Raw genomic sequence first — 20,558 nt, 5'->3', positions numbered from 1 at the left:
ATGTTGATGTTGCCCGTGTAGTTCAGTGCTTCAGGTTTGGGCCAATTTTATACACGGATTTGGAGGCTTTACCCCTCCGTGTGGTTCTGCTCCTCTCACCCCAGCCTTCCGGCTGCGCAGTTAGCCCCAAACGTTGTCCTTTGCCACCCCAGGTCACCCCTGTCACATGCAGAGTTGGCAGCACCCTCTGGCAAAAGGTCATCAACTATCAATCCTCTACTCCTGGTAGTTTGTCTTTCACAGGTAGACTCTTTAGTTTCTGCCTGCTTTCGGTCCCCCCACCTACCCTCCATGCTTTCAAGTTGTGCACATGTCTTACTCCAGATTCTATCATTTTTGCCTGAAGGAAGGTTAGTCTGACCAAGCCGCTTTCTGCCATTACCAGGAGCTCGGAGGCTGGGACCTCCGAGTGCTCTTGAAGGCATTTTTATTAGTAGGCATTTTCATTTGTATTGGAAATGCTTGGAGTTGTTGAGTCTGATTTAGCTTCTGTCACTGCTGCTTCTCGCCAAGTGGCCAGAGCCATGGTTTCCTCATTTAATAACTAGCAATAATGGTGAAGAAAACATTCTGTACAGTGACTGTGAGGTTTAAGTGCCCTAATGGATGGGAAGATGTGTCATTCATTCATTTCCTCCGTAAATATTTATTAAGGGTATTCCGTGTGCCAGGCTGTGTTCTAGGTATTGGGATTTGGTCGTGAATAAGAACAATTTCTGCCCGAGGGTGCTTTTATAAATTGCAAAACACTTAGTTATCATTATGATCTAATAAAAGGCACAATACAAATCTGCCTCCACCCTGTGGGAAATGTGTACTTCTCCTAATATTTCGTTACATACATATCTGTTAACTAGACTGCATTTCTTTGGGAACGTAGACTAGGCCTTCATGTTTATATTCCACTTAGCACTAAGTTGATGCCTTGCACGTAGAGACTCAGTAATGACTAAATAAATGAGTCTACATGTTGTGACTTCACATATCAGTTTACCTGATCAGTGGCTCTCACGACCTGATTTCACTGTTACTGTTTAATAAGATTAATCACCACACTGGTTCCCTAGGAGCCCAAACCAGGATGCGTAGTCCATTTCAGTCTGTTCCAAGGCCACAAAGGGAGCAATGCTTACCACCTAGCTCTGCAAATACGTGATGGACATGATTTGTCAATGCAAGGTTATTTGGGAAACGTATTAGATATTTAATTCTCCTGAAGTTGAATAAGCTTACAGAAATGTCAAGAAAGAAATAAGATCACTGAAGTCAGTTATTGGGTTTTTAGTGACAATAGGCCAGAGGTTTTCCCCCTGTTGGAGTGTTGAGTAAGTGAATACACGTGGTGTTGCAGGGGGCCCTCGAGAATGCCGCCTGAGTTTGTGAAGTCCCAGTCCCCGGGCACTTCCCCTCTGCTGTTCAGCCTTTCTGTTACAGATTTGTCTTTGCAGGGGCCTCACGTTGTCTTAAAGAATAGCTACAGTTCACTGCTAAAAAAATGGATGAGTAGTCTTCTTACATAACACGTAACTGATATGTCCAAACATTCTTCTTCATTTGTATTGGAATTCCCAAAAAGTCTAAGGCTTTTTTTTTTCCCACTAAAGAAACAATGGCATTACTGAGTAAACTGAAGCTTTGAGTAAATTGAACGTACTGTGTACGTTGTTCAAGAAATCTGTCCTTCCTCCCTTTCTCATTGTTGATATCTGGTTTCAGATTATTGCTGTCCAGGAACATGTTGTAAAATAGCATTATACATTTTCATCCTAACATCCTCACAGCATACTTAAATATAAGAAGTAATCACCATTAAGTATGAATGCAGCTTAAGACAGCATTCTGAGTATATGACAGAGTGTTTTATCTCACTCTTCCGAGAAATGTTGACAAGCACCCCTTTCGTCCTTAAATATCTTCTTTTATAACAAACAACTTTGTTTTATACAAACAACTTTGTTTTATAACAAACAACTTTGTTGCAGTGTAATTCATGTGTCGTAAAGGTCTCCTATTAAAAGGGTACAATTCGGTGGATCTTAGTATATTCATGGAGTTGTGTGAACACAGCTCTGTGGTTAAGCAGCATAACTTTAGAACATTTTTATCACTCACCACCCCCAGAACCCCTCCCCCTGGCAACTACTAACCTACTTTCTGTCTCTGTAGATTTGCCTGTTCTAGACATTTCATGTAAATTGAATCATACAGCATGTGGTCCTCTGTGACTGACCGTTTTTGACTCAGCGTAATATTTTCCAAGGTTCATTCGGGTTGCAGCATATGTCAGAATTCCTTTCCTTTCTATGGCTGAACACTGTTCCATCGTATGCGTGTACCACATTTCATCTACCGCATCGATGGTTGATGGATACTTGGGTTGTTTCCACTTCCTGGCTATTACAAATAATGCCACTGTGAACATTTGTGTACAAGATTTTGTGCAGACACATGTTTTCATTTCTCTTAAGCACATACCTACGAGTGGAAGTGCTGGATCATATGGTACCTTCTTTAACCTTTTGGGGACCACCAGACTCTTGTCCAAAGTGGCTGGACCATTTTACATTCCCATCGGCAGCATACGAGGGTTCCAGTCTTTCCACATCATTACATTTTTTGATCAAAGAATTGTACAGCTAGAAAGGGATTTTGAAGTCCTTTAATCCAGTTCCAGGTGATTGGAGCGGAATGCAAGCAGCTCATAGTCTACATAGAACACCTCCCACGAGCTCACGCTTTATTCCTGGCTCCTGACATTATTTATTCATATCTTTATTCGAGACATTAATTCTAATTATCTTCTTTGGATATTTCATTATGAAAATGGGAAATGTTTTAGTGAATTTTATTGACCATGAAGCAAATTTATGTGCTGTGAACGTTTTTGAAAAAATTAACTTGTGTATGACTTGTTTAATCACGTATAATAAAAGTAAAATAAAGATCCCAAAGACAGAGAATTAAAATGTGATGAGAAATGGGTTAATAAATTGACCTGTGATACTGGGGGCAGTAAATGTTTGTGGCCATTGATCTTTCCAACTACCTTTTCTCACAGATTCTCTTGCTCTTCCCTATCCCCCCTTCCCCAGCCCCCCACTGCCTTCCGGGGTGGTGTGATAGAATAAGCTATAGCAGCACCCTTTGGCAGAAAAGTACCCAACACTTGTAATTTTAGGGACTTTTTGGTTTAGTAGAGTTACTATGTGCACATACTAGTTATGTAAATAAAAGTTTTGTAACTGGGGGGGGGCGGTTATTTAAAATCTTCTGAAGTTGAAATGAAAGATCTAATAGTTATTACTCACTTACAGGGTTACTTGATTAGCTGTGTTTGGAACTGCTACCGATACATCAATGGCAGGAACTCCTCTGATGTCCTGGTTTATGTTACCAGCAATGACACTACGGTAGGTGCAAAGTCATTTAACGTGGAGATTGCCATATTATGTGACAGCTTCTAGATGTTTCTAGTGTTTGCTGTGATCTTACTGTTGTTGACACATACTCATGAGCTGCTTAGTCATCAAAAGATTCATAGTTGAATGAAATGTGTTTTGTTTTCCTTATAGGATATTAAAAAACCTAGGTGGCTCAACATCTGGCTTATTTTTAAAAATATTACAGATGGATAATATATGTGCCTTCCCCATATTTATGTATCTTAAACTTGAATTATTAAACCATGGTATAAAGTTCTAGATATCAGTTCTGCCTACTATGACTGTGTGCTCTCACTTGAGAGAGAATTGAGAATGTGAGTTGAAACCTAGAGAAACGTGACTGTACAGAGAGAGAAATGAGGGTGGCAGAGGTTCCTGTGTTTTTAACTCTTGTTTTGCTTCTAGTTATTCATACTTAAAATTTTTAAACCTATTTAATAGGATTGTGGAAAACATGATTTTACTGGAAGAGTCCTCAAAATCATTTGTACTTTATGGAAATTGTCTTAAACTCATAGGAAAAGTGTAAGCCCTCTAGATAGGAACCTGCCTATGTCTCCATCGAATTTGTACTCGGCACAGTGCCTGACGCAGTGCTCGGGACAAGTGCGTGCTCAAGGAGCAGTTGATGCAAAGGTTGGTGATGGATGACATGAATGTGTGGGATGGCTTGTAACAGATGGGATTGGAGGGGACAGAATGGACAGGACACATGGAAGGGTAAATACAAATGGCGTGTTAGGTCTAAACCAGAACAGAGTTTTATATTTTGTTTTGGTTTTTACATTGTGGTGACTTACTCACCTTGTGACCTTACTGAAGTGATTTAAGCTGTCCCTGACTCGACCTCCTTGTGTATAAGATGGGAATAAGACAGTATCATGCTTTATATTAAATATATAGGTACAAGCTGATGCACTGAGAACTATGTGGGATTTCTGAGAGAAAGCATGCTGTACACGAATCGTTTTCCTAAGTGCTCACCAAACATTTGTTGAGTTGACTCGCATGTGTGTGAGCAGTGGTTTAACAAGAGGCCATGGTCAGGTGCACGAAGCCCAACACACCAGATGCTGAGAGGCCCTTTTGTGGGGGTTGGGGTGGGGATGGGTCCTGCAGAATCCTATGCCCTGATTGCAGTAAACACATGTTCTGCTCAACCCTTTAAAGAATTCCTCTTGGGTCAGTAAGTCTCTTTAAAGAAATCGCTGTTCGTAATTATCATAATTTTGATAAAATTACTGGCTTAAAGAATTTTTTCCTTCTCTGAGTTTCTGGGTACGTAGTTACCTGTAAGTTTCTTTTTTCCTGCCCTTTCTTCAAGAAAAAATCCCAGAGTACATTTATTGTCCTGCTGATCTAATGAAAAATCTAAACAAAGTTTGAGATTTTTGAGTTTGAAGAACCAATAAAGTTGCTAAACAAGCAACCTCATCCTTAAATATCATGATGTATGGGACTTACAGAACTTTGAGAAGTATCTCAGAGAAGATAATGCCCGTACTGCACGTGTTTGTGTCGATACACTGTCAGTGGTGGTTGTTTTTTCAGTGCTTTCCAAAGAGTGGTATGTATTCTTAATAGAAGCAAGATGGAAGGACTAAAAGGGTGCACGTTGTACAGATATACCTTCAAATCCAAGGATATTCTGATATTTGTAGAAACTGGGATGCTTAGAGAATTTAAGAGCCATGAGTAAGTCCCTAAAATGCAGCCAACTTGCTTTTTTAGAGGAAGCTTTTATTTTCTCTCCCTTTGAAAGAGTCAGAATTAGACATGGGATAGCAGGTAGGTTTTATTTAGGCGAATATAAACTGAAAATAGTTGTACTTTTCAACTGGACATCTTCAGCTCCTCTAATAATAGACCTCTTTCCTCAGAAAAGCTTCCAGCTTGGCAGTGGTTTGGAGTAACTAGGATTTGGGACGTTGGACGACTGCCAACTGCGATGGTTTCCTGATGTTTTGACAAAGGTGTTGGGGGATTGCTTGGTAGTGGTTATTGGTCATTATCTTCTTGACTGTGCTGTACTGACTTGCTGTTTTTAAGACTGGACACTGAGTTGCTGATAATGTTTCTACTTTCTCGGAGTTCCCAGTGAACCTTTTCTTTTTCTGTGTGTGTTTAAAGAAGAGTATTTCTGGGGAAGGGAGATTTATCATTTCTCATAACTGGATTGCATTGATAGTCTAGTCCAAAATACAGTGTTAGATCGTCACCTGAGTCTCAGCTTTCTGACAGTATTTTTAAAGATTTTTTTAGGGGCGCCTGGGTGGCTCAGTCGGTTAAGCATCCGACTTCAGCTCAGGTCATGATTTCATTGTTCATGAGTTCGAGCCTCACACCAGGCTTTGTGCTGACAGCTCAGAGCCTAGAGCTTGCTTTGGATTCTGTGTCTCCATTTCTCTCTCTGCCCCTCCCCTGCTCATGCTCTGTCTGTCTGTCTCTCTCAAATATTTAAAAAAAAAAACAAAAAACAAAAAACCACATTGTTAAAAAAAGATAATGGTATTGTGCTTATTTTTAAAAGAGTCCTTACTATACTAAATTAATAATGCTTTAATATCATACAATACCTAGTAAGTGCTCAGATTTCCAGTGCCTCATAAATGTCATAATTTTTCTAGTGGTTTGAAACAGGAACAATGGGTCACTTTGTATTTTAAGACTCTAATTTTGTTGTTAAAGAAACTAGTTTGTCCTACAGACTAGATTTGTCTGACCGTATGCCTGTAATGTAGTCCTTTGTATTCCCAGTAGATTAGTACTCGGATCTAGGGATTTTCCATATTCATTACCCCCACCTTCTTTTTTGCAACATGACTTTATAATTGATCATTTGTTCTTCCGTCAAGAGGCAGATAATCTGTCTGACTGATTCTGCCTTTTTGGAACGTCAGCAACCAGTGATACCTAATGCCTGGATTTGGTGATTGATGAGGGGTTGCAGGATGGTGACAGGCTGTCAGTCCTTGTTCACTACTAGCTGGAATATTTCTGTAAAGAGAAACTTTCCCTCATGTTCAATTGGGTTACCCAGAGGTACTTGTGACCTGGATAAATATACTTCTTTTTGTTATTTATCAGTTTTCAAAATGATACATTGGTCTGTCATTCTCTAGTGGTGACCAGTGAAGGTTTTGTTTGTTTTGTTTTGTTTTGTTTTTTATGGAACAAATGAACTCAGGAAAAAAAGGCCTATTATGAGAAGAGTCTGGGGGTGTCCAGTTGGAAAGTAAAGTGTCTTGATAAATTTTGTCAGGAAACCTAAATAAAACTTTAACCTGTTACTCCATGCCTTTTTGGAACTTTCTAAGGGAAAAATATAAAAGCTTTCTCTAAAAAGCTCGTATATTATGTAGTTTAATGTTTATAGTTTAATGTATATAGTTTAATACATAACAAGTATGTATTAATGTTCAAATTGTGCCATTTTTGGCCAATTGGAGCCTCTTCAGGTTGGCACCCAAATCTTTTGACAAAAGTGTGGCTTCCTTGCTGTCTGGTTGACAAGATGCTCCAGGCTCCTCTCGTCCGTTTTCTGTCCCAGACTCATAATCAGCCATTTCTCCAAGGAGCACTGCTTTCTTTAGGTGGAGACCGTAATCTGGATTTCTAGGTTTGGACAACATATTTCTTTTAAAAAAAAATTTCTTTAACATTTATTTATTTTTGAGAGAGACAGAGCATGAGTGGGGGAGGGGCAGAGAGAGGGAGACAGAATCTGAAGCAGGCTCCAGGCTCCGAGCTGCCAGCACAGATACGGAGCTCGATGCGGGGCTCGAACTCACAAACAGTGAGATCATGACCTGAATCGAAGTCAGTTGCTCAACTGACTGAGCCACCCAGGCGCCCCAAGACAACATATTTCTCTTTAAGCAGGGCTCCGCATGTTTAAGAATGGTTTTGACTAGAACGAAAGGAGTTAATGTTAGCATTCCAACTTTAAAAATCCCAATATGCCGAAGCCTCACTCTGAGACCTGAGTGGGGGTTGGAGTGATCTAGTTCTGTCATTTTCCCTGGACTCCATAGCTATATTAAGATCCTCGTAGCATGTAATAATGTGTTTCTCTTTTGTCCCTGTCTTTATTGGGAATCCACACTGACATAATAACATGTTGCCTTTCACTTCCTATCAAGTATTAGGCCAGATGGCTTTTCTCCCAGGCTGAATAGTCTCAGGGTGACCTCTGTGGAAACATCCTCTGGGGGCTCTTGTTGGTAGAAAATAAATGTGTTCTCTTTTTAAATTTTTTTTCTTCTCTAAAATAGTACACATATTATTAGTTGTATATGTACTCTTTCGAATACTGCTTAGGTGGAGGACAGAGGAGTTATCAGGTACTGGAACTCATTCCCTGAGTTAATCTAACCTCCAGTTTCCCAACCAAACTACAGCAAAACCTTTAAAAGAAATGATTAAGACAGAGTGGTCACCAACTCTGTTAGTTCATAATGCTCTAGGGTCTTGGTTTTTTGTTTTTTTTTCATGGTGCCCATAAGCCAAAAGGAATACCTAACTGTCCATTGCATTAAGTAGTCAGGTCCAGAGAATCTAAGAGTACAAGTGAGGATAATAGGGGCATCTGGGTGGCTTATTTAATTAAGGGGTCGATTCTAGATTTCAGCTTAGGTCATGATCTTTTTGTTTGTTTAAAGTTTATTTTGAGAGAGAGGGAGCACAAGTGGGGAAGGGGCAAAGAGAGAGGGAGAGAGAGAATTCCAAGCAGGCTCCACATTGTCAGCTTATAGCCCAACACGGAGCTTGGATTTACAAGTGACGAGATCATGACCTGAGCTGAAATCAGGAATCAGGTACTTAACTGACTGAGCCACCCAGGCATCCCGGCTCAGGTCATGATCTTGTGGTTTGTGAGATGGAGCCCCATGTTGGGCTCTGCCCCTCCCTTGCTCACTCACTCTGTCTCTCTCTCTCTCTCTCAAAATAAATAAATAAACTTGGAAAAAAAGAAAAAGAAATGAGTATAATATCTACCAGTTGTTGCTGTGCTTTCCTTGAAATTTTAAAAAATCCCAGTGTCCCCTCTGAATCCCTGTGTCACACTGTTGGGTTCCCTGAGAGACACACTGTTCCTTTGAGGACATTGTTGTAGAAATCACTTTCCAGATACATATTATATAATACCACATTTTCTCCCCTACTGCCATCAAAATTTGGCCTTAAGAAGAAAAATGTATCAAATACTAAACATGTAGATTATAGAAACAGATTTCCTTCACATTAAAATGTATGCAAATTGAGATTTTAAAAACTATTTTAATCTATACAGTCTTGTCTTGCTAACACCAGTGAAGATTTGAGTCATGGTAATACCCAGTATTTAGTTAAATCCCAGAGTAGGGAACCTGATTGCTTTGGAATTGGAGCACTTTAAAAGCAGTGAGATTAATATTTAGCCAAGATGATGTCTGAAGTTCTGATTCCAGATAAAAAAAATCATAGACTTTGAGTAATGTAGGAAAATTCCTAACCATTTATGGATACACAGGAAAATTTTAAACATCATAACATAGAGCCTGTTATGCCATGTCACATTGTGGGTGCTAATCCAGATTAACATTATATACAGGCTTATTACTGTGTTGACTTCAGAAAGTATTTTGCCGTGTGGGGCCCTGTTTTGAGTCTGACTGCTTGAAAAACACAGTTAAGAAAAAAGTCAGGGACCTGATGAAAGCCAGATTATCTCCCCAGCAGCTCTTTCCCTCTGAGGGACCTGAGATTAAGAAAGGCTGACCTTGGACTGTCAGAAAAGCCCCAAAACAAGTTCTTGGTTGGCTGGGGCGGGGGGTGGGGTGGGGTGGGATTTAGTAGTGGTCTCAATGACTGTTAAAATTTGTGCATAAAAAATACCCCTGTTTTTCCCCCTGTTGTTGCTTTTATTTCTTTATTATTTTTTCCTCCTGTTGCTTTTAAAAATCAGATGTTCATTCCTTCCTAGGAATAGGTTAGGTATGGTTAGAAACAAGTTCCCGACTAAGTAACATGAGTCCTTTTATCTCCCCCCATGCCCTCAAAGAGAGATTTTTGGTTATACTTCAGAAGAAGGTCCTTCATACTTGAGAAGCTAGACTGATGCCAGGTGAATGTACAGTTCTCATCTTGCAGATTCTTGAGAAAACTCATCACTTTCTGAGACAGTGTAAGGGGGGCTTCCCCAGAAAACTAAGTTACTAGGCTGGCTCTCAAGATCTCTTCCAGTCCTGGGCATCTCGGATTCATTAAACATACTTTATAAACAGCGCACATCTTTCATCACTGTCATTTGCCTGTAGGAACCAGAGGGTCCAGAAGCAGTGAGGGGTGGGGGGAGAGAAAGGTGTTCTAAGAACACGACTGCTAGAGAGTTTAAAACTGTAGCCTGTGACTTTGGACCCTGAAGCTTCTGGCCTGCTACCTGCTGGAATACAAAAGGGGATCTTACTTGTAACATCTCAATCGTAGGTGTCCTTTGGCCTTGCAGTTTAATAGTTTATATGATCTCCTTAAGCTTCTTTTTTTTCCCCTTGTAATTTTAAAAAGCCAAGGCAGATGTGAGAGGTTGATAGAGATTTGGTAAACTCTCCAATAAGCAGAGAGAGCAGTTAGGAGACTATCTCCAGAGTCAAGGTGACTATGACGATGGAGACGATAAAGGTCTGATCCAAGGCCACGGTGGAGGGAAAGAGGAAGAGGAGAAGGATTTGAGGGAGCTGTAGGTGGTAGAAATGCAAGCTGATAGTCGAGGGGATACGGAGTAAGATGAGTCTCAGGGATATCTCTTGTGTGTGACTGTACATAAAACATAAAACCGCTTAGCCTGAGGGTAGGACAGTACCTTGGAAGGTACCTGGTCCAACCACCTTTTGGTGTGCTGTCTCCACGACAGTTCCCACAAATGCCATCCACCTGGGGGCTGAACAATTCCAGCGATGTTCTGCTCTTTGCTTCTATTTTACCTTCCTGCCCTGTAGCTTCAGTAGCATGGCTCTCTCCCCAAACGCTTACGTGGTGGTTGCCATCTGCCAGGCTCTGTGCTGGGTGCTTTGAGTATATGAGCTCACTTCATCCCCCAAGAGTCTTTGGAGTAGGGTCTCCTAAGCCCTGTGTACAGAAGAGTCCATTGAGGCACCACGGGGGTCACTTCCCGGGATGACGCGGCTGGCGAGCGGCAGGAGGGGCATTACGGACCTGAGCAACCTGGCTTCTGTCTGTTCTTATGCACCGGCTTCCTCCTAGACTGTCGGCAGACTGCAGCCAGGACCATGTGTTCTCACCTCCCATGCCTGGCACCTGCCTGAGCGGGGTGAGGAGTGAAGCAGCTACACAGTTCATTGAGCTGATTCTTCTCAAGTCAAGTCACAAACCTTAGAAGCAGCGGTACTTTGTGGGGGGAGTGCACCTGGCTGGCTCAGTTGGTGGAGTTTACGACTCAGGGTTGTAGGTTCGAACCCCATGTTGGGTGTAGAAATTACTTAAAAATAAAGTCTTTTTAAAAATTAATTAAAAAAGAGAAGCTGTGGGACTTTTTTATTTTGCTTGCTTATTTTTGCTTTTTAGCACAGTGGAAGGGATGGGAGGGTGACTTAGAGTGGGAAGAAAAGCAAAGGTTAAAAGGAAGATTTGTAACCGCAGGGCAGCTGCCTTCTTCAGAGTTGTGCTAAGCAGCCCTACTTCCTGTAACTCAGCCCCACACAGCTTCCCGATTGCTCCCACATTCACACGGCTGGTTGTGCATGAGATTGCACTGGCTGCCCTCGAGATTTCCTCCTGAAAGCTTTTCACCTGCTCTCATGTATGTTCTACGGTTCAAGCTGACCGGATGTGATGTTAACTCAGTTCATGTTTCTTTCCTTCCATTGTAAAATACAGCATTTAAAAAAAATCTCCTGGTCTGCTAGAAGTTCTCTCTGACCCATATAACTTTTCAGTTATTTCATCCAATGAGGATATGGGGCAGTCCAGTCAACATACAAATATTTGAAACCTAAAAGTTCTGGAAGAACATTTCAAATAAACCCAGTTTTCCTTGTGACCCTGGGTAAGAGGCTATTAATCAATTGCTTAATTGTAATCCTCCTATAATAATAGCAAGTGAGAACAATTAATAGTAGGTTTGCAGTGAACAGAGGATTAAGTTACCCTCAATTTTCATTGCAGTTTACTTTAAAACAACACAGAAATGGACTTACGTATCACCCTTGTCCAAAAAAGAGTGTGTATTGATTTTTGCTCTAGGAACAAATGAGACCTTGGATTTTATTTTTTAACATATTTTAAGAAAAGTTTCTGGGTATGTGTTTTAAGGAAACAATTTTAAAAAAATGTATGTTTGTGCAGCATTGTTTTTAACAGCAAAAGTACCCCAAGCTCATGTTTTTTTTAACATTTGTTTATTTTTTGGGAGAGAGAGAGCACAGAGAGCAGGGGAGAGGCAGAGAGAAGGGAGGGAGAGAGGATCCAAAGCAAGCTCTGCACTGACAGCAGAGACCCTAATGTGGGGGCTCGAACCCACGAATCGTGAGATCATGACCTGAGCCGAAGTCGGACACGTAACTGACTGAGCCACCCAGGCGCCCCTAAGCTCATTTTCTAATAATTAGAGACTGGTTTGGTTAAATAAGGATATATCCACTTGACAAAATGTCATTATTGTCATGAAAATTATTACGAACAGTTTAACAACAGACGAAAGGCTTGTGATGCTTTGAAAAGCAGAATATGGAAGTTGGTAGTGCACTTATAGCTATGAAAAAATGATGCTTGTAGGCACAAATTACACTGTAATAGAAAATTAAACATTGCTTCATTGGATGCTGGAAATGAAAGCAGGAGACATTTCTCCCTTTCCACTGACGCAAGGGAGGGAGGGAGGTATACAGGGAAGGGGGAGCTGGGTAAAATGGGAAGCTGAGATCTGAGGTACTGAGCGTTCTTCCTGCCGCCTTGGCCGCCTCTGGAAGGAGCGGTGTAGAATCATTAAGGAGGAGGCACAGTAGGTGGCGTAGCACATCAGGCTGGGGTCGCGGAGAGGAAGTAGCTGGGATGCCTTTCATAGATAGCATGATAGCAGGCCAGCCATCCCTTCCATTTCCTCTGTAGTTAAATGAGGTGTTTTTATTTTAGACAAAAGTACAGGTTTTTAAAGGTGTATTCATTTAGATAGCGTTATTTAAATATTAGATATTTAAGTGCTCAAAACCATTTTAACTTTCAGTTTGGGCAGCTATGTTAATTTGGTATTTCCAGACCAAATAACTCACTGGTGAGAATTTTTGACCCAATTTGAAATATTTGAAGTATGAGTTCTTTCTATATTCTGGATATAGTCTGTAAAACAGTCTGAGTAGCTTCTCTATTGAGAATTAAGAGAAATAATGACTTTGTCCTATAATATTAAGTAATTGCAGTTTATAGTAGTTTTGCAGTGAATTGAGGATAAAATCATCTTCTATTTTACTTGCCTTTGGAAATGATTCCTTATTATGTAGGCAGACAGGGCTCAGTGGGGATTTCTTACAAGAACCTCCCAAAAAGTCTGTTTATGTTCTCTCCGCCTCCTGGCATGTTGGAAACAAGATGCCATCAGTTGTAAATTGCACCATTATTTCAGGTACTGCTTATTGTAAGGTGCTGTCGATTACAAGGTGAAGCCTCCATTCAGGGATTAAAATGTATGAAAATGTGTATCTTAGAGGTAAAAAATGTGATTATGTGTATGTTTACTTATTTATATCATACGTGAGGATATTAAAAAAGTTTGGAAATAGCTAACCTAGGTTCCTTAAAGATAGCCCAGACTTTATGTCCGTGGTGACCCTGTCCCAAATGCCCAAATGGTTATTTCTGTTAATCGTGAAGATTCGTAAGCCAGCTGTCTCTCCTTTCCTGTTTGGCATGAGTAAGGAAAAGCTCGTCTAAACAGGCCAATATGGTGTGGCCAATGTAAGACATGCCGCCTGTTTTAAACAAGGTACACTGTAACTGTATATACATTGTGGACCATGTGGGATGTAAGAAATGGTGAAGAAGAGAAAATATTTTGACTTCTTGGAATTAATTTAAAAGGACCTTTGGAAGACCTAAGTGCCTCGAAATTCTGAGATTGTTTTGAGGCCGTGTAATTTCATATCTGACATTATTCTGTCTTCCAAGGGCAGAAATCAGGGTAATGCTTTTCCTGAGTACGGGCAAAGGCAAACTTTCTATAAAGAGCCAAAGAGTAAATACTTTAGGCTTTGTGAGCCAGATGGTCTCTGTCATAACTATTCAGCCCTGCTGTCCTAGTGTGAAGCCAGCTGTAGATAATACATAGATGAGTAAGTATGGCTGTGTTCCCATAAAACCTCATTTATGGGTGCTGAAATTTGAATTTTATGTAATGTTCACAGATCACAAAGCATTTCTTTCTTTTAAACTGTTAAAAAATGTAAAAACCATTCATAGGTTATAGGCCACACAAAAAACAGGTGGCAGGCCAGATTTGGCCCACGTAGTTCACAGACCTCTGCTTTAGTGGAAGTTTAAGCCAAGTTCTCTAGGCATTTGTAGGACAACTGTTGGAACCATCCCGGGGAGTTTAAGAATCCCAACTTTTGGCCTTGGTAGATCTCAGAGTTGAGCTTTTTCTCCTGCAGGTGGGTTCACAAACAGCACCTAACCCTTTGGCGTTTGTAAAGGACAGCTTTTTCCTGAGAAAGTTTTAATTCTCACCTATTTGTTGTTTTGCCTCTAGATTAAATCAAGCTTACATTTTCTACAAACTCTAGTAGAAAATCAATAAAAGAATAATTTGCTTGCAAAATAGTCACAAAGCCTTGAAAAATAGTAGCTAAAGCTATTATGTGTTAGTATATATTACCCCACTGTCTTTTATATAAAGATTTATTCCATAAGGTTTTTAAAAAATTTTTTTCAATGTTTATTTTTGCAAGAGAGAGTGAGCAGGGGTTGGGGAGAAGCAGAAGGAGGAGACACAGAACTCAACGCAGGCTCCAGGCTCCACACTCCACACAGAACCCAACGCGGGGCTTGAACCCACGAACTGTGAGATCACAACCCAAGCCGAAGTTGGACACTTAACTGACTGAACCACCCAGGTGCCCCTAAAGTCTTTTTTTTTTTTTTAATGTTTATTCATTTTTGAGAGAGAGAGGCAGGCAGAGAGGGAGGGAGACAGAGGATCCGAAGAGGATCTGAAGAGGGCTCCGTGCCAACAACAGAGAACCTGATGGGGGCTCGAATTCACGAACCACGAGATCATGATCTTAGCCGAAGTTGGATTCTTAACCAACTGAGCCACCCAGGCTCCATAAAGTCTTGTTGTAGTTTACTATCACAAAAAAGTAGGAGCTCCCGGGTGGCTGAGTCGGTTAAGCGTCTGACTTTAATTTCGGCTTGGGTGGTGATCTCATGGTTTGTGAGTTCAAGCTCCACGTCGGGCTCTCTGCCGTCAATGCAGAGCCTGCTTGGGATCCTCTGTCCCCCTCTCTCTCTGGCCCTCCCCTGCTTGCACACGCTCACACTCTCTCTCTCCTTCTCAAAAATGAGTAAACATTAAAAAATTTTTAAAAAGAAAAAACACACTTTCCTCTCTCTCCCTCTCTTTTCCTTTCTTTCTGTATCTATCTATCCATTCATATATGGAAAAAAAACTTCTTGACCCAATTAATTTCCATTTTGTCTTACTTCTAGGTCATTTCAACACTCGTTTGTCTTATTTTGCAGTATGACCAATACTGCAAGCCACAGCATCCTTTCAAAACTGCGTGGGATAAAGTGATTTGTTGAGCCTGAGTACATTCCGTGTACTAATAAGCACATTGCTGAGGTTTATTTATTTCACTAACCTTGTGAGAGAAACGCTGTTATGGCCCCTGTTTATAGATGGAGAAAAGTAGGGCTTTAAGAGGTATGTGGCCGGCCCGAGGCCTCGGAGCTGGGACTGGTAGACCCAGATGGTCTGCCCCACAGCCCATGCTCTTAGCCACTACCCCAGCGGGCCTCAGGCTTCTCGACACGGTGGCAAACAGGAAGAAACAGTGTTTGTATGGCACACTCTTGTGAATGGATACTGATTGCGAAGCTCTTCCCCATGGAAAATAAATTCTGTTCATCAGCCCCCCTCGGCTAGCAGATGAGCTGTCTGCTGGTTCAGGCCTTGTGTGGTTCAGTTAGTGCGGTATCCTCAGTACCTGGCACACAGCAGCACCAACACTCATTGGTGAAATGAATGGAAAACATTTAATAAATCATTTGTCTTGCTCTCTTTTTTATTCATTTGGTGGAAATCACTTAGGTGATGTGAACCAGACCAGCTCCGTGCCTATACCCCCGACCGTCCAGTTGTCATCCACAAAAGAGCACACTGTGGAGATCACACTATTTCTTCCATATCTTGCTGCTTTTCTTCCATTCCAGTGAATGGTAGCAATGTCTACCTTGTCACCTTGGCCAGTCATCTTTAAACTTGTTACGATTAGTCCTTTAGTCTTTTCAGCTCTACTTTTCAGTTTTCTTCTCTCTGTTGCTGCCAGACTGATGTAAATCATAAAACTGATTTGTCAACCCTTTATTTAAAAGTCTTCATAGGGGGCACCTATGGGTGGCTCAGTTGGACGAGTGTCCGACTCTTGGTTTCAGCTCAGGTTGTGAACCCAGGGTCGTGGAATCAAGCCTTGCACCAGTCTCCACACTGAACACGGAGCCTGCTTAAGATTCTCTCCCTCTCTCTCTCTCTCTCCCTCTCTCCCTCTCTCCCTCTCTATTCCCCTTCCTCCTCCCCCCACCCTTCTCCCCTACTCACACATTCACACACTCTCTCCAAAAGAAAAAACAAAAAATTAAAGTCTTCAGGGGATCCTGGGTGGTTCTGTTAGTTGAACGTCCACCTTCATTTCAGGTCATGATCTCCTGGTTCATGAGTTCCAGCCCCGCATCGGGCTCTGTGCTGACAGCTCAGAGCCTGGAGCCTGCTTCGGATTCTGTGATCTCCTCTCTCTGTGCTCCTCTTCCGCTCACACTCTCTCTCTCTCATGCACGCGCAAAAATAAACATTAAAAAAATTTTTTTAAGTCTTCAGGGGGTTCTGTGCCACTTATTATTACTGCAACATTTCTCCACTGTGGGTTACTCCACTTTGCTGTGTGATGGCTATTTGTGACTTGTGGGGTGGTTTGGTATTGTTTCCTTCTTAATAAATAGGAACAGATTCAGGATTTACCCCTACAATAACCTCAGTCTCAGCTGCACGCATTCTAGTATTTCCTTGAAACGAGAGGAGGGAGCAGAATCCTAACTTCGTCCTGCCAACTCCATCTTATTTGTGAAGCAGCTTTGAGGGACTGTTACTGATGTGTTGTCAACAGCAGCTGCTCTCGCTCTCGTGAGCTGTCGTGCTTTCATAAATACCAGGCCCCTTCACGAAAACCACCCCCTCCCTCCCCCGAGGAGCCAAAACAAGAAAAGTCTAAATTCACAGTGGTATTTTCTTGGCTTTTTCATGTTTTGTGGGGAGAGGAGGGCGGTTGATTTTGTAAAAACAATCTGTGCCTCCTCAGTTACCAAAGACCCATATCCACCCCCCCTCCCCAAAATGGCGAGGACTGCTGGTTTCTATGAAAGAAGGTGCCACTTCCCTGCCGTTGCTTCCAAGACCAGCTGGGGTCCCGCCTGTAGCTCCAGACTCATCCGTTGTAATCCCACCTCACGCACCCAGGTCTCCAGGCAGCAAACTACCTAAACCTTCCTGGGTGTGCCTCGGTCTTTCATGACACGTAGTTTGCGTGTACTTTTCCCCCCTCCCGGGATGACCCCTGCTGTTGACATAGGCCATCCTGCTCCACATTTCAGCCCATCATCATCTCTGCCTTCAGCCCAGCTGCCCTCTGATAGGTGCCCCCATGTACGTGGGTAAGGCGTGAGTGCTGGCTATGGTGTTTTCAACCAAACCTTGCCGTGGATTTTAGAATTATAACTATATGCCCACATCTCTTACAGTAAAAATGGCATCCACTTTTCATGGACAAATAGTGTCTTTTCTCATCATTCAGTTACTTTTGTTTAGATTTGGTAAAGGAGGACATGGCAGGTGTGGGGACGGCAAATCCTATAGTAGGGGGAGATGAGTATACTGTCTGCTCCTAGCTTTTGAGGTAAAAGGAAGCATGAGCTGGCTTGTTTCCAAAGGAGTTTCTCGGCACAACCTTAGGACTATCCTTCCATATTCCAGAACAGGAATATCTTCAGGATTCTTGAGAGAGGGTCCATGTCAGATAGGTTATTGGTTCAGTGACCTTCCCTCATGGGTATTTATCCAGTCATCTGTTTGCCTCAACAAGCAGGGCCCAGAGCAGCTTCAATTTTAGCCTCTAACACTCTCTGCAACCACCAGAGCTGGGGCAGGAAGAGAGAACTTCTTTTCTAACCCAAGGAAATAACGATGTGAGTAGAGGGCTTACTGGTGTCCCTTTCCTGAGGAGAGCGTGCTGTGTAGGTGAGCTAGTTTAAGATAAAATAATACTGTTTCAATTGTCTGGCTGTAGTTGGAAAATCGCTGCCATTCATTGAGCATCCAAATGCTAATCCTGTCCTGCACATTAGCATTATGTTAACTCCCTTAAATCCTTATAACACCCTTTCAAAGGGAACTTGTCGTGGTCTTCATTGTATAGATCTGCAGACTGAAGTTCAGGTAGATTTCATAACCCAAGGATCATAAATCACAGAGCTAGAATTTGAACCCAGGTCTGATATCAGATCCTGATGGCTATCCACCGCCATATTGCCTCTAGAATATGGTCATGGCCACACATCAACTAAGTGATAGAACTCACATTTGAATACCCCTTTGTCTAAGAACAAGCTCTGAGAGAGGGATACAGAAGTGTGAGACTCCTGCTTTTTAGGAACTCTTTGGAGAGGAGAAAGGTAAGTGTATATGAGACTATTAATAGTACAAGATAATATACAATTGATAACTTACATAAGTTCTTCAGGAAAGTGATTTTGTGGTTTGAGTTCAGAGGGTCGTATTATAATTACTGCCATTTCCAGTGTTGTTCTTACGACTTCATATCATCTATAAAGAATATGAAAATCTATCATTGTGGTGTTTTTATCTCAAGAACTTATTGTACTGTGATTGTACAGCATAATTAAGTGGAGAAGAGTGTAATCGAGGCTGGAACATTTCAGATCTCCATATTAGAAGTGAATTTAACATGAGCCTGGGGTTGTTTGGGTTTGTATGGAGTGACAGGAAAGGAGCGTTCCAGGAGAGAAAAATCACAAGAAGGAGTCAGATCGGTAATGAGCGCGCTATGCCAGGAATCCTGGGAATAGAAGGGATGGGGTAGGGTAGGGTGGGGTCAGATACGGGGCTGCTGTTGACCTGGGCATGAGTAGCGGGAAGAACACGGTAAATGAGGGAATTGTTCATTTTCCTGTTGCACACATTTGTTTCCTTGGGGGTACCTCAGGGCACCATAGTTCTCTAGTTTTCTTTGGAGTGTGAGGTGCTCTGCACTATGTTCCGGTGTGGAGGTTGGGACTCACAGGACTGGAGGGGGGTCTCAGGTGGGTGTGGGGGCTGGTCCTGATCACCCTCTCTGTGGGAGCATGTTGCACCTGAGGTAATAACTTCAGCCAGCACAGTGCTCCCCAGTTGCTTTGTTAAGTGTCTGTACTGCTGGGGTCCAAGCCCTCCCACCCTTCCCTGCTCTGAGAGTTGCAGATCTGGCCAGTCAAGCTCATCTTCCAGGCCCCCTGCAGAAGCTCCTGTCAAATCCACAACTTGCCTCCAGCCAGCAGGAATGACGCAGCCCTTAGCCTGCCCACCACCCTCAGGTTGAAAGTTGCCCCTTGATGACGGACTTCGACTTCAACGCTGCCATGATTACTCTTTCATCTTTTAAATGTTATTTGTGTTGTTAACATAGTATTACATATACATAGCTGAAGATCCTGCACAGAAAGATTGCTTTCTTACTTATCCTGCCCAGCTCTTGCCTGTTACCCCAGCAGTAAGTGCTGCAGACTCTTTTTCTTGTTTCTTCTAGTGTTTACCTCTGTATTTTAAAATAGTGTCTGCCTTGCTGTTTGGTCATCTGCTCAAGATCTCTTTTGACTTCTTGTTGGATAGGATTTAACTCTCACTCTCCTCCTCATGTTCCTTGCTTCCCTTGTCTTCCTCGTACAGTCATATCAGATTTTCTGGTGCCGCCATCAGTCAGTGTTTACTTTGGATGATGCACATATGTGAATATTGTTCAGTGCAGAGCTCTGTGGTATACATTTTCTTGTATAGTTTTTGTTTTTTCCCAGTAAACATTTGCCTTGTTTTTTCAGCTGCCATGTTTTTTTCCTGTTACCTAAGCCCCCATCCTTTCTGTGTGGCTATTAGATCTGTCAACCACCTACTAATACTATTTTCCAAGTATTTTGACTGTGTAAGGTCATCTGTCAGTTCTCTTTTTTTCCTAGGGTTTCTCCTCCCCCTGCCCCAGCGTGGACAAGGTGCCACACAGCCATCGTCCTGGTCACTGGTTTCAGTTTAATTTACGTTGCCCTGGTAGGATGCAGGGGCCAGCAAGCAGCCTTCTGGTGCACTTTACCTTATACCTCATATTGATCTCTGGTTTTGACCCCCAGATCTCCGGGGAAGATTCTCTGAGAACATGATGAAAGCTCTGAACACTCTTCCCAAAACACAAAATTGGACATGTAATTTTGTGAATGTCTGTAGACATGTGTGTAACTTATCTATAATACTTTGGGGAGGTGTGTGTGTAAAGCTGACAACTGTAGAGTTCCATGTAAGCTTTTAATGCCTAAGCTCTACTATTATGGTTGAAGTCCAACTCTAACCATAGTACCCGAACATCTCCTGTTTTTACCAATAAATAGTTCTTTTCTCTCGACCATTTTATCATCTCTTAGTATTTGATGGAATGAATTCGTTTCCCAAATTTTAATGACTTGTGGATTTATGGAATCCTTCTATGAAATCACTTCTGTGTTACATTTTTTGACCTTTGGTGTTAATTTATTTCTCCCTCCAACTGTTTTATGTATTGATGTATTTGCTGTGTTGAACTGCAATGACCAGGGAGC

The 20,558-nt window shown here is 41.9% G+C and overlaps 1 protein-coding gene across 1 annotated transcript in view; it reads left to right on the top strand.

Moving 5' to 3' along the window:
• The window catches only part of LAPTM4B (lysosomal protein transmembrane 4 beta), a 76,689-nt gene that overhangs the window by 52,085 nt on the left and 4,046 nt on the right, over nucleotides 1–20,558 (top strand). Inside the window, exon 6 of the mRNA XM_027064164.2 lies at nucleotides 3,315–3,410. Coding sequence (XP_026919965.2) covers nucleotides 3,315–3,410 — 96 coding nt within the window. The remainder of the gene's footprint in view (nucleotides 1–3,314; nucleotides 3,411–20,558) is intronic.

This window comes from Acinonyx jubatus, chromosome F2, assembly GCF_027475565.1.
Source record: "Acinonyx jubatus isolate Ajub_Pintada_27869175 chromosome F2, VMU_Ajub_asm_v1.0, whole genome shotgun sequence".
Classification (NCBI taxonomy): Eukaryota; Metazoa; Chordata; class Mammalia; order Carnivora; family Felidae; genus Acinonyx; species Acinonyx jubatus.
This window is presented reverse-complemented; position numbering and strand designations above follow the sequence as displayed.